The sequence below is a fragment of the Coenobita brevimanus genome, chromosome 57, assembly GCF_032717465.1.
Source record: "Coenobita brevimanus isolate Jiangsu-jjx chromosome 57, ASM3271746v2, whole genome shotgun sequence".
NCBI lineage: Eukaryota > Metazoa > Arthropoda > Malacostraca > Decapoda > Coenobitidae > Coenobita > Coenobita brevimanus.
Window position 1 is genome coordinate 4,055,319 of NC_137010.1, and position 12,880 is coordinate 4,068,198.

A 12,880-nucleotide genomic window follows, 5' to 3' on the forward strand; every position below is an offset into this window, starting at 1 on the left:
GGCAAAAGGTGTTAACTGAGCAAGTGAAAACAGCATGGAAAGATCTGGAGAGTTTTGTCAGGGCCATCCCCTGTCAGGCGGCATTCAGGTGGAAGCAAGGCATTCGAGATGATGATGATCAATTAGATGAAGTGATAAGCATACTTCAACAGTTCCGGATATTAAAATATTGACATGACACTCACAACCATCATCTGCATCCAGTAATGTATAACGTATATACAGAATACACAAAATATTTTGTAGTAGGTGGGGGTGCTCCCCATCCACTCACTCGATGTAGTGTTGCTGTAGGGTGTCTGCCCTTTCCTCTCTTCCATCCTTCTTTCCTTCCATCCTCTTCTGTTTTCCTTTACTTCATTCTTTCCTTGTCCTGCCTATGGGTAACTTTACACTCCCTCTTCTGTCTTTCTTTCCTCTTCCTTCTGCCTGTGGGTGACTCTACACTGAGTGACAAGCCAAATGGTTTCCTGTACACCAGGAAACCATTTACTACACTGGGTGGTAACCATATAACCAAATTTTGGCGCCTGGTGGTTTAGTGAGTAATTATTGCACTTCAATCGGATTGAGCCGGTGAAGGTTTATATCCAAGGGTTGGTTGGGGTTGATTGCTCATGTAATGCCACTCAGCGATGAGTGAGGCTGGTCACTCTCATCTTAAATGTCGGGACCAACTGCTTAGCCCCGGGCTCCTACGCTCCTCATGGGGCAATGTAGGATTGGATGATGGATGGATGGATAAAACACTAAAGCTACAAGTCAACATTCTAATCTACAGTAAATGTCAAAAACTTAGAATGAAAATGATAATACCATTATACTTCATATATCTGTATGTTACAAAACACTTGTATACAAAATCTGTAATGTACAATATAAATACAGTATTATGCTGTACACTATGTACAATAATTCAAAGGTTACAAATATCAAGGGCCGGTCATACACATACCAGATTCATCCATACCATTAGCATTTTACTGGACATTCTTGCACAAATTGAAAATTAATCTGGCACTATCACATAAACAAATTCTTTACTGGCACCACAACACAGGATGAGGTGGAGGGATGGAGTGGAGAGGTACAGTATATAAGAGAGGGGTGTGTGAGCTGGGAGCAGGACAGTGAAATGGAGGGGGCAGGGTGACATGGAGGCAATTTGTTTGTAGCCACCCCTTACGGGATGAAGGCATCTGGCAATAGATAGATAGACAGACAGACAACATTAATTATGTGTAGCCCAAACATATCTCAAGACAACTGTACTGTCACTTGAAACAAATACAGTAATATTTTAAATACAGTAAAACCTCGATATAACGGACTTCAATAGACTGGAATTCGCTTTTATCGGACTCGAGGAGCTAACGAACTAAATTCCTATATATCAGAAAAAGTCCAATAAAGCCAGAAGCAGTCCGAACTGCTCGACCACTTCAGCTATGTTCATCACAATAAGGTAAATAAAAGACATGTTTATCAGTCTACAGTACTGTACAGTATTATTATATATATTATACCATTTGATTAATGTAGTGAAGTTATAACACAGTACAGTACCACAATGGTAGTCAAAATGGTTTAAAAACCGTTCATACGATCCGGACTAATGTCTGATATATCAGGAAAAAGTCCGGATTAGCAGGGGGAAGCCCGGATGTCGCTTTTATCAGAATTTCACATTGTTCGGAATGGTTTTGGCCCCAGTTAGTCCGTTATAGTGAGGTCTTACTGTAGTGCTTTTTAACCTAATGCCTGACAGGGGCAGTAAACTTGGTTATAAATTCTTATGTACAATATCTTTCTCTACTTAGCCATTACACCACCAATCAATTAAATACTTCTCCAAGAATTTTCTTTGGTATAACACAGGTAACCAGAAAGGGAAAAAGCACAGAAGAGCTTTGACCATAGTGACATCTTCTACAAGTGCTTCTGTGAGAGCTTGCTGGACCACAGACACCTGAACAGATGAATGGAAATAGTTATCACCTTGACCAGATGTCAACGGAAGTGTTAGGAGATACACAAGCTGTTGAAAGTTGGATGGAAAAAGTGTATACAGATCACACTGTACTATGCTGAAAACTTTAGAAAAATAATCACTACTTGCAAATATAGAATTAAGCGAGTAGCTTCCTTGAACAACATTAAATAATAAACTTAAAACTGTGGAAAATATAATATTACTTTGCACTGATGCCGATACAATAGGGGAATGTGTCCAAAGATTTTCCTTGGGGGTTTGGGTTTCACAATTTTGCTCTAAACTAATGGTATGATATTCAGCTGTGGAATTCCTGGGTGATGTAAAGTAAGCGACTGTAAACTCTGAGGCAACCTGCCAGTCCATTTCATAAACAGCATCCGCATACAGTCTGAGAACTCGGATAGCCTCGTTTTCTAAGGCACTCGGCTGGTGGATGTAAAGGGAGACAATTATTTCCACTGGGAGGTGTTTCTTGTTCCTAAGTCCTTCTTCTAATTTCTCCCACACCCGGGTCTTTCTGAAATGAATATACAGTACAGTTTTCACTATCCACACTTAACTACTCAAAATCTGCTTCCATACACAGCACACTCAGTTCTCACTTGGAATTTAGAATGTGTATGGACAAATGATAGTCAAAGAAAGTGAAACAAGTTTAAGTGATGCATGCTTATGGTTCAAGAGTTGAAAAGTTAAAAGCACAAAAGGAAACTCATGTCTGGCTTCAAAGCAACTTTCTAATGAGTTAAGAGAAACTTCAAGTGAAGAACAGGTGTTCTTTCAACCATACGGGACGATGATGACAACTAGATTATAAGGTTAGTTCATGGAAAAGCTTAGGATGGAATAAATAGGATCTGAAGTAAATGGAGCCAGAGATACAGACACTATAATATGGTTACATGTGATACACAGTACAGTACTCCACACCAGCTGAAATACTGTACAACCAATTACATGTAATAATGAGCTCGGATGGGTGTGTGAATCTGCAGATATGTTGGCTGGCACAATGTATAATACAGATATATGTCTCTCTAAAAATAAACTTTTAAACCAGAGGATGCATATTTTATATTTTTTCCTAAAGTGTAAATTATTTTATTTGGTTTGGGAAAGACATTCTCAGCCTGAGGGGAATAAATCCTTCAGTATGAGAGGTATCTAAAACAGTCTGGTGGTAGTTATCATGACAGGAATAAAATATAATAAAACCTGTCACAAGACATGGAGGGTTACAATGATCTAACAGGCCTCAGAAACAACTGCATAATAATAATCAGAGCTGCTGTACTGTACCATACAAAAATTAGGCATCTTACTGAGGAAGGGTGCAGAGGAGTGCCACACACCCCTGGGCATCATGAGGCAATGAGAAGCATAGATTGGGCAAGATGTCCTCCAGAATATCAGTGTCACCGGAATAAGACTCAACCAAGACTTGCACCAGGATGTCTAGCAGGTGGGGCAGAGGGATGTGTGACAGCCATGACTCTGGGCGACACAACTCAAAGTCCTGCTAATCAGGGATAATGGATGAGTGTTGTAAGTCATTATGACACACTATTTGTTGAATTTAATCACTAAGCAAATGCTGGAATACAGCATTTGGACTGTTTTGATCATGAGAGGGTTAATGGTGAATGTACTGATACCCCAGGTTTTTATACTCATGCCTGCCTGAGTAAAATCGTCTGGCATTAGCTCGGATAAAATCTATGAAAAGGTGGGTGCGGGTTATGTTAAAAAGAAAAGAGCTGACTAGATAAGTAATATAAATCATGTCCTAAAGAACTGCATATCACCACTGCAACTGGCATAAAAAAAACTGTCTTAGCTAAAATCCAGTGCTGATCTTTGAATTCCAACCAGAAGTTATCGTTTATTAAAACTGCAGTAAAGTTAAAACAAACCTATAGCAAAGTAAATTATTTCTGCTAAATTTGAGGAACTAACAGATATCAAAATTACTATGTTCATTACTGAATTTAAGCTGTTCTAAGTACTTTCTCTGCGAAGATCATGTCGCAAATGATTTTTTACATAGCTACGGTACCTAGTCAATGAGATTGGTGGAGATTTCCCAACCCTTATCTCCATCTTTTATTGCAGCTACACTAAAATTAACTGATCTAACCTAACCTGACCTAGCCTAAACTAACACAACTCAACCCAATCTAATTTAATTTCATTTTAACGTAGATGTGATAATGGACAGAGTTGCAAGGACACCCCCACTCACTTTATACTGTACTACTGGTAAGTATAAACTAAAAAGTGTATTTATAACATATTTGTATAGAAGAAAAACTGCTTAAAACAGCAAAAAATTAAGTGACGAACATAATTTCAACCTCTGTTGGTTAGATGTAATTTCAAAATACTGTACCATTTTTTTTTTTTTTTTTAACAGTTTTACAGTACAACTCTATGAGGTATTTCCAAACAAATGGGATACCAAAGATGAACTACAACTACACTAAGATGAAAATTTTCCTGTTAAGAACTTTTCAACCAGTATTTTTATCAACACACTGTCAACATTGTGGGCTTGCCACAGTCAATATTTCCATTACAGATTTTCTTTTTCAGAGAATTTCCTCCTCATCACTTTGTTTTTATCCTGTGCAGAATGATTTGATGCTGAATGTTGTTGAACATACATTTTTTTATACGCTGTACAATCTCATCTGTCCCTGCAATATGCATGATGAAAGGGGGAAGGTGTTTTTAGTGAGGGATGGGTGCCATTTGTTGCTGTGCATGGCCGAATAATGCCATCTGAATACGTTGCTATCCCATTGGCTTAGGTTACATGAGGTTAGTTCTGTATCTAAAAATACATTTCCAACAACCTTCAACATCAAAACAATCAACTCACACAGGATAGAAAACATGTTAATGAAAAGAAAAAGAGAATACTGCCAAAACTGAGAAGCCAATAAAGTGAATATTGACCCTGGCTTCCACCATCATACTTCAGACTAAATAATGCAGAGCTCAGTACAGCAATGAAGAGGGAAAACAAAAAAGTTCCTTTCAAGGCTCATTCACTGAGATTAGACTTTTAACTCAAAAGGATAATTCCTTGTAAAATGGCCACTATTTGACTGTAAACGAGTGAAAGATAATAAGAACTGATGTAACCAGATATAAATAAAAAGGGGGAAATGGAAACAAGAAGGTAGCTACTCTCAAAGTTTGAACACCGGCCAATGATAAAACCCAGTCTGGCAAGGGGCATTAATGTACTAACCTGCTCGGCTAAGAACACAAAAGCACATAAGATCCGTTAAAAGTTACATATACCTGTAAAGCTAAATACCACAGCATGTCAAAATACTGCCAACACAACAATTACCATGATCCCGTCATCTCCCCGCCGATGCTGTTGCCTCCATTAACTCCAGGTTGTGCAAACGATTCTGTTTCCTTAAGTTTTGATTGGTCGAAATGTTTATTACTGAAAATGTATATTTATTTGTGGCATTTAAAGTACTCATAATGAGATGAACTGAAATGTTTACTGTTGTAAAAGTATGTAAAATACAGGTACACAACAAAGGAAGGTGGTTGATATTGCAACACACCTCCTTGAGTCTTTCTCTTTCAGTATATAGTCGTGATAAGCCTCCAAAGCAGGTAGATTACTAGACTGTGCAAATCTTGTCCCCCCTCCCCCAGCAAATAGAGATGTAGAGAAACGTAACTGATACAGTATTTGGGTGGTGGCCACATGACCAGATGATGTCTGGTGAGCATGTAAGGTCTTGGTCTTGGTGTTGATTGAAGGGCTGGACCCGACGTGTAGTCAGATGTAGCCCTAACGGTGGTTCAGGTGTAGCAGAACTCTTTAATCACAGGCGGCGAAGTTGCCCCGATCTGCGGAAGAAGACACAAACATGGCGTAGAACTGAGTGGCGTAGGTGCCGATCTAGGCCCACCCCACCAAGAAGGATGGGGAAGGTGAAGTCCAGGATACCAAGGGTTACAAGGCTCTCCCTCAGGGCGGTGCGGATGGAGTAGAAGCGTGGGCAATTTAGCAGAAAGTGGGCCACAGTTTCCTCTTGATTCACACACCACTGGCAGTAGGGGTCTGGGTGCAGTCGCAGCCGATTGTGATGCCAGTCCATGTCCAATACGCAGGCGGGTGATAGCGACGTCCAGGATCCGGGAGACAGAGCGTACCCAAGGTTGGTCCGATGAGTCGGAGCGATATAAACCCAGCGCTGTTGTGGGGAGGGAGGCGTGGAGATCAGCATTCCATGCCTGACTACACCTCGTGGCTAAGAGGCGACGGTGAGTAATGGCCGGCAAGGGGTAGGGCTCCACATCAGGAAAAGTCTAGGCCATCCGAGCTGCTGCATCCACCACATCATTGCCCCTGATGCCCACATGGGAGGGAATCCATTGCAGACGTACCTTCCAGCCTCCCTGCAGCAGCTGAGCAAGGTCATCCTGGATGTCATAAACCAGATGACGTATGGAGCAGGGTTTAGAAGAAGCGATGAGATGAAGGGCCGCTCTGCAGTCAGTGTAGATGACCACCGGCCGAGGAGAGGAATGAGACATCAAAAAACGCAGGGCCCTCAAGACTGCGAAGAGTTCAGCAGTGATTACATCATGGGCATCCCCTAAGCGCCATGTCTGGCAGATGGAGTAGTCCTCTACGAAGATGGCAGCTGCAGTTGCTGCAGGGCTGGAGGAGCGGGAGCCGTCGGTAAAGATAGCCATGAACCCTAGATAGGTGGAGCCAGCCATCTGCAGGAAAATGCGAGGGGCCAGGTGGCCATCCCGGGCTGAGCATGTAAGTGTTTGTAATCCGAGAGATGGCCTTCACGATGCCACCAGGGACTAGTAAGGCCAGCCAACCTCGTCTTAAAAAATAGGATCTAACTTTACCTTAGCTCCAAGCGATACGCTTCTGAAGGTGCAGATGAAGATTGGATGATGATTAAATAAATGAAAAAATAAAAAGCAACGGAAAATTACTTCTTTTTAACGAAATTTCATTTTTATAGCAAACAAAACCTTTCCCTCCCCCCACACAAAACCTTTCCACGCACACACACACATTTTATGTACGTATATATATATATATATATATATATATATATATATATATATATATATATATATATATATATATATATATATATATATTTTGATAATTGGAATATGCATTGTTAAATTCAAATTATAATTATAATTACATTCAAGGGAGCAGATAAGCAACAAAATTAAGGCCACTTTCCTGTCAGAACCAAGGATGAAAACCAAAACACATCAAAATTTGACATGGAATTCACCTTAATATATTATGTTCGGCAAATCATAACATACCTAACACTCAGGAACGGTATCCCTGTACAGTAGGTGACGGGAACTAGAATTTGACAAAGGTCGTCCTCGTGCTGAATGCTTTTAGACAAAACTCATCCATTCAGTCACTGAACCATTACAAGAACAGCAACAAATTCCCGTTACACTTCTCAGATCTTGCGACCAGTGCTGTCTCCACAAGAGAACGAAACAGGGGCAGATTTGGCATTTCCTGAAGGTTAATGTGCTCTAAGTTTTGGTTACAAAAGATGACCTCGTAGTCCTCCCCCCTCCCCCTTTTTTGAGCTAGGAGAGGTCAGTATATGATGTATATTACGTTTTTAAAATGTAGTGCATGTTATTTGTTTCTAGTATTGACATAGTTTGTCTCACTAAATTACAAGACGTTAAAAAAATGTAGGTTAATGCAGTATGGGAAATAATAATAATAATAATAATAAAATGCTGAAGGAAAGGTCTCAACCTCCAAGCCACTTAAAATACCACCTTAACTTGGCTGAGATTTTCGTTTTACAGCTCGTTTCACATACTTCTGTGATAGAAAAAGATTTAAGCTAACATCCTTTCCCTAAAACGTGTGTGTGTGTGTGTGTGTGTGTAATTCACCGGGTCGGTCAGGATCACGCGATGGTTTGTGATCATCGGCATTTTACCCTCCCGGAAGAGAGCTGAGAGCTCATATAGTCCGATCTAAGGGCAAAGCCTTGACCTTCACACACGCACACACCCATCCTCTTGCTCAAGGAGGACAGTGACCACCCGCTTTGTCAGTGAAACTTTTTCGCATCCCGAGCAAGGCGCGAACCCCCGTCTTAGCAGATGCTAGGCGAGAGCGTTACCACTGCACCAGCGAGCGGTGTGTGTGTGTGTGTGTGACTACCATCACCTTTTAGTGTTAATAATCTCTTGTTACAGCTCAGGATTCAAGATGGAGAGATGTCAAGTTTAAGCCAGGTAAAACCGAACAAAGTATATAACTCCCCACCCTACTATGACCATAGCAACTTGGAGGCCCCTTGTTACGATGTGACCAATACAAGGCCAGGATAGCAGCCAGGATTTTAGTATGGGTAGCCTGAATTCTTGAGATAGGCTACAGCTGCTTGGGAAGTATTATAAAGTGACTAGATTAATAAAAAATGTATATTGTGTTAAATAGCAAAGGAAACCACCCAGGAAAGAATCATTAATACCCTAATGAATAAGTAAAAATAGATATAAATGAATAAACGACTACATTCCCGTTCAGCTTGTTTTGTCTGAAACGGGTGAAGGGACTTTTCCCTCCCCCTCAGGCCTGTCCATCCCTAGCCCACACCCCCACACAAGGCACTTACAAATGGGGATACCTGTTACATTTAAGACACTGTGTTAGTAGTGGAGGTTACCAAAAGGAGGTCCAGTAAATATGGGGGGCTGTAGAAAGTCCATTATACTCACCGTTCCAGTCTTCTTGAGCGACCTAAGTAAATGACGAGGGAAAAAAAAAAATGATCGGATGGAGGGCCGTTTTCTAGGTAGCATGTGAAGTGCCGTAGTACTTCATCTTTAGCGATTTATTTTGCCTTTTAGTTTAACATTCTCATGATATTTACTCATATGTAGGCTAGTTCTAATCTCGACAAAGTTTGTATTAAAAGCATACAAAGGGATACTGATGCATAATATGCGAAATAAATTACCAAGGAAGAGATATCACGAAATTTTCAAAGCCACTAAGCATATGACCAGATTATATTGTTTACATGACCTCACTCTGCTTATGGACCTCGTCATATCCCATACAGGCTTAACAGGCTTGTACCCTTACGTCCGTATCCTCTTCCCACCTCACCCCATCGAGTTATCAGGGGGACTACTCAATAAGGCAGTATTTTCAGCTTAACTTGGGAGGCATAATAATGCATTTCCCGTCCCTCTTCACCGAACAGTACCTGGCTGTAAATTCGATTGCTGGGTGTCGTATTCCAGGGGAAGACTGTGACTCGGCAAAGTGTCATCGTTATTGATCCTCGTCCAGTAAACAGGATTAATATCTCCAGTCGGAGGCTTCCGTTTGTTCATTCTTGCTATCTCTTGACGATTTTATTCAGTTTTTTTCGAACTGGCAGGTTGGCTATAGCTTTCATTTACCCCTTCAGTACAAGTAGTCTTCCTGAACTAAATAAAATCGTCTGAGGTAAGTAGAATAAAAAATAATACAGGATTGAAAGGGGTAATATAAGCCTTTTTCAGCATCTCCACGGTTTATCCAGGGCTCTCACCACAAACAACTTTATTACTAATTTCCTAAAAATAACACAGAGGATAACAACAGAACTTCATTATATAAAAGCTCTTTAATTTACACCATCACAGCATCAAATAAGAAAATCGTAGTAACGTAGAATTTATAACATTTCATAACACCGATTTTCCCCTCGAATTTCAGAATGTTTCCTTTGTGTGTGTGTGTGTGTGTGTGTGTGTGTGTGTGTGTGTGTGTAGCGTCTAAGAATGTGTAATTTGTTTTTGTGAATTGGCACGTAAATCTATAATCAGTCTGGTAAAGAACATAGGCACGACGATATATTGGGTTTGTGTACAGTATAATATCGATAAATGATAATAGGTTAAAATGGACAAAGAAAGGATGCACCTATATATAAAACATGGGTCTGTGCGTAACGGGAAGAGTTATCACTACGCTGAGTTTGTGCATGGAGAGAGAGAGAGAGAGAGAGAGAGAGAGAGAGAGAGAGAGAGAGAGAGAGAGAGAGACCCCTAACATGAATCTGTGTTCGTAGTTAAAACAGTGTAACTGATGAACTGGAACTACACAAGTCAGTAAAAGAAATTAATATACAAGTATAGTATTGGGTTTGTGAATCACGGTAATTTTTTTTTTTTTTTTTTTTCCAGGTTTTTGATTTGCGGTGGAACATGAAGGGTTTCTAGTCATGTGTCGATGGCTGACTACCCGGTATTCAAGCAATCCAAAAGCATAAACATTCTATTAATAAAAAAAACTTGTCTAAAGCATATTTTAAAAATCTGTTTGTAGCTCAGTGAGGGTAGAAAAGTAGCAAGGGTATAAAGTTGAAAAACACACGCCTGCCTGCACGATCAAAGGAGATATACGGTCATGCAGGCAGTGAAATGTATCAATACCGGTACACTGTGCTGAGGGACGGAGGTTGGAGTCAATGGTAACTACACAAACAGGGAATACAGTAATACATGGTGGCTACATCGTCACTCTGCAGAGAGTTTGAATACACCTGCATAGATCGATAACGTGTCTACCGATCCTTCTGAGATGAATTCACGCACTGGGCAGAAATGGATCGCCTTTTCAGTGGCAGAAGTTGTGTTCCTCGATCCTAAAAAAAGGCATCTGCGAACCTGCTGCTACATTACATAGGCTACATACAAACTGCCTGTGTATGTAGCGATGTACATATAGTGTCAGTTCTCTCTTAAATTACTCACCCCTGTTCTGTTTCCCACGTACAAGATATGCTATGATGGAGAGCTCCAAAACGAGACTATCAGAGAATATGCTATCAGAGGAAGTTCCATTTTTCTCCCAGTAGGGTCGAGACACTACAGGAAAGATGAAGGATTTCTAGTCCACTCCTCCCATATATTTCGCCTGCCAATTACGACACGCAAGGAATACGTGGATAATATTTTGTTCTCTCTCTTTACAAGGAAATCATCTCAGTCTCTGTATACACTTTCTTAATAACTCAGTCGCTGTTAACTACTCCAGCCCGAGGATGTCTTTTTCATCTTAATTACTACCACATGACAAATGTAACTCTCTGTGGGGACACCTTTCACAGAGTTTACTGGAGATCGTTTCTTACCCTTTCATTGAACGACATGACCCTTGTGGTATTCAAAAGTGACTGAGAGTAGCAAGAAGGAAATAAAAAGACATCACGTTGTTAGAATTAATACACGTAGTGATCTCTGTAAAGTGACAAGTGTTTCCGCCTTGTGGTTGCCGCGGTAGATATATCACAGTCAAGGTCGATGAGTATTACGAAGTAAGCCTTGTATTGTGAGTCCTTTATATTGGCAGGACAGTCAGCTATAACACTGTCGTCCGTCTGCCTTACTATTGTCAGTCAGTGATCACATACCTGCACCACTCTCGGCACAAACTAATTATTGCTAATACCACTCTTCACACCACCCTATCTCTCAGCACAAACAAATACCACTTATCACACCATATTTAAAATATTGTGCTCCATATGCTATCTTACAATCAATAAGCGTCTGATCTACCTACACCACTCTGCTCAAACTAAAACCACCAATACCACTCTTCACACCACCATACTTCTCAGCACAAACTAACAACACTTTTCACACATGACGTTTACTACTGATCCATCTGAGCGTTCATCTAACTACATCACTCAGCGCAAACTACTACCACTCTTCACACCACAGCACAAACTAATATGACTAAAATCTAACACCACCCTACCAATCCCACAACAGTATCCCACTAAAATATCAAAAACACCAAATCACACAAAGATTTACGGCTTATGTTGCCGGGAAGTTTACTTATTGTCGTCTATTTTCCACTTTATGTCGCTGAGTTTACTTGGCTACACCACTTTCAACACAGATTAATACCACTAGTTACCCCACCTTACCACTTTTAATACAAGCTAATACCAGTTTTCACACCTGTCCACTGGGACTCCACTCTTACACCAAAATACTACAGCTAACACTACGTCATCACAGAATACAGAATTGGCAAGAATTATACTGGCAAGACCTACATCTGTTTTGGTGCATTTTCTTTCTTGCTGTCTCTGAGTTTCATTTGACCACACAACTCTCAGCACAATCTTATACCGTTAGTGCCATTCATCACATCACAGTACCACTCCCATTATACCATCACACCAAAACTACCATTGTGGATACTACCTCACCGTAACGTCATTGTAATTAGTCTACAAATAAATTCAGGTTGTAAGATATTTTGGCAGGACCATTTCTAACTGTGGTCCATCTATCATTAAACTGTCACTACTTGAGTTGCAGAGCTTATTATACCACTCTATGCACATACCAATCGCTATACCACCCTGCCACTCACGCCACACCATCATACCGAAACACTACCAATCGCTCGTAATGTCGACACCGTTTCATTACATCATACCAGTCACTGACACTGTACTCCCACGCCTGTCACCACTACACCAGTCCACACTAAACACTACCACATCAAATTTTCACCACGAATAACTACCACACACACCATACTATCATCACCATTCACTATAATCTCATATCACTGCAAGTCACTATACATGCACACCACACTTATCACACACCACCTCATATTCTCATCACATCACCTCCCTAAACTTTTCACTACAACCGCACCGTACTTATCAAACACACCATATCCCACACCAGTAACCATAACCACTTCACACACTATCATAACATCATCACCATAACATCTCATATCAACCTCTCACATTCTACCAAACAAGAACATAATACATCGACGTCTCC

At 40.5% G+C, this 12,880-nt stretch overlaps 2 protein-coding genes across 2 annotated transcripts; both read right to left on the reverse strand.

Moving 5' to 3' along the window:
- Positions 1–1,816: 1,816 nt before the first annotated feature.
- LOC145402203 (uncharacterized) lies at positions 1,817–5,378 on the reverse strand. The gene is made up of 3 exons (XM_080274321.1): positions 5,358–5,378; positions 3,319–3,515; positions 1,817–2,513 (listed from the first exon to the last, which is right to left on the reverse strand). Exons 1-3 carry the CDS (start codon positions 5,358–5,360, stop codon positions 1,817–1,819), a joined length of 897 nt encoding a protein of 298 aa, XP_080130447.1. The 5' UTR covers positions 5,361–5,378.
- Positions 5,379–6,340: 962 nt separating this feature from the next.
- On the reverse strand, positions 6,341–6,757 carry LOC145402204 (uncharacterized). Its single transcript, XM_080274322.1, has one exon. The coding sequence runs from the start codon at positions 6,755–6,757 to the stop codon at positions 6,341–6,343; it is 417 nt and encodes a 138-aa protein (XP_080130448.1).
- Between the last annotated feature and the right edge of the window lie 6,123 nt (positions 6,758–12,880).

Bases quoted from the DNA above. Each gene is read 5' to 3' on its own strand.
- LOC145402204 (XM_080274322.1), bottom strand. From the start codon at position 6,757: ATGGCTGGCTCCACCTATCTAGGGTTCATGGCTATCTTTACCGACGGC.
- LOC145402203 (XM_080274321.1), bottom strand. The intron at 2,514-3,318 runs GTAAGATGCCTA...TATTCATTTCAG, and splicing joins CTCCTCTGCACCCTTCCTCA to AAAGACCCGGGTGTGGGAGA.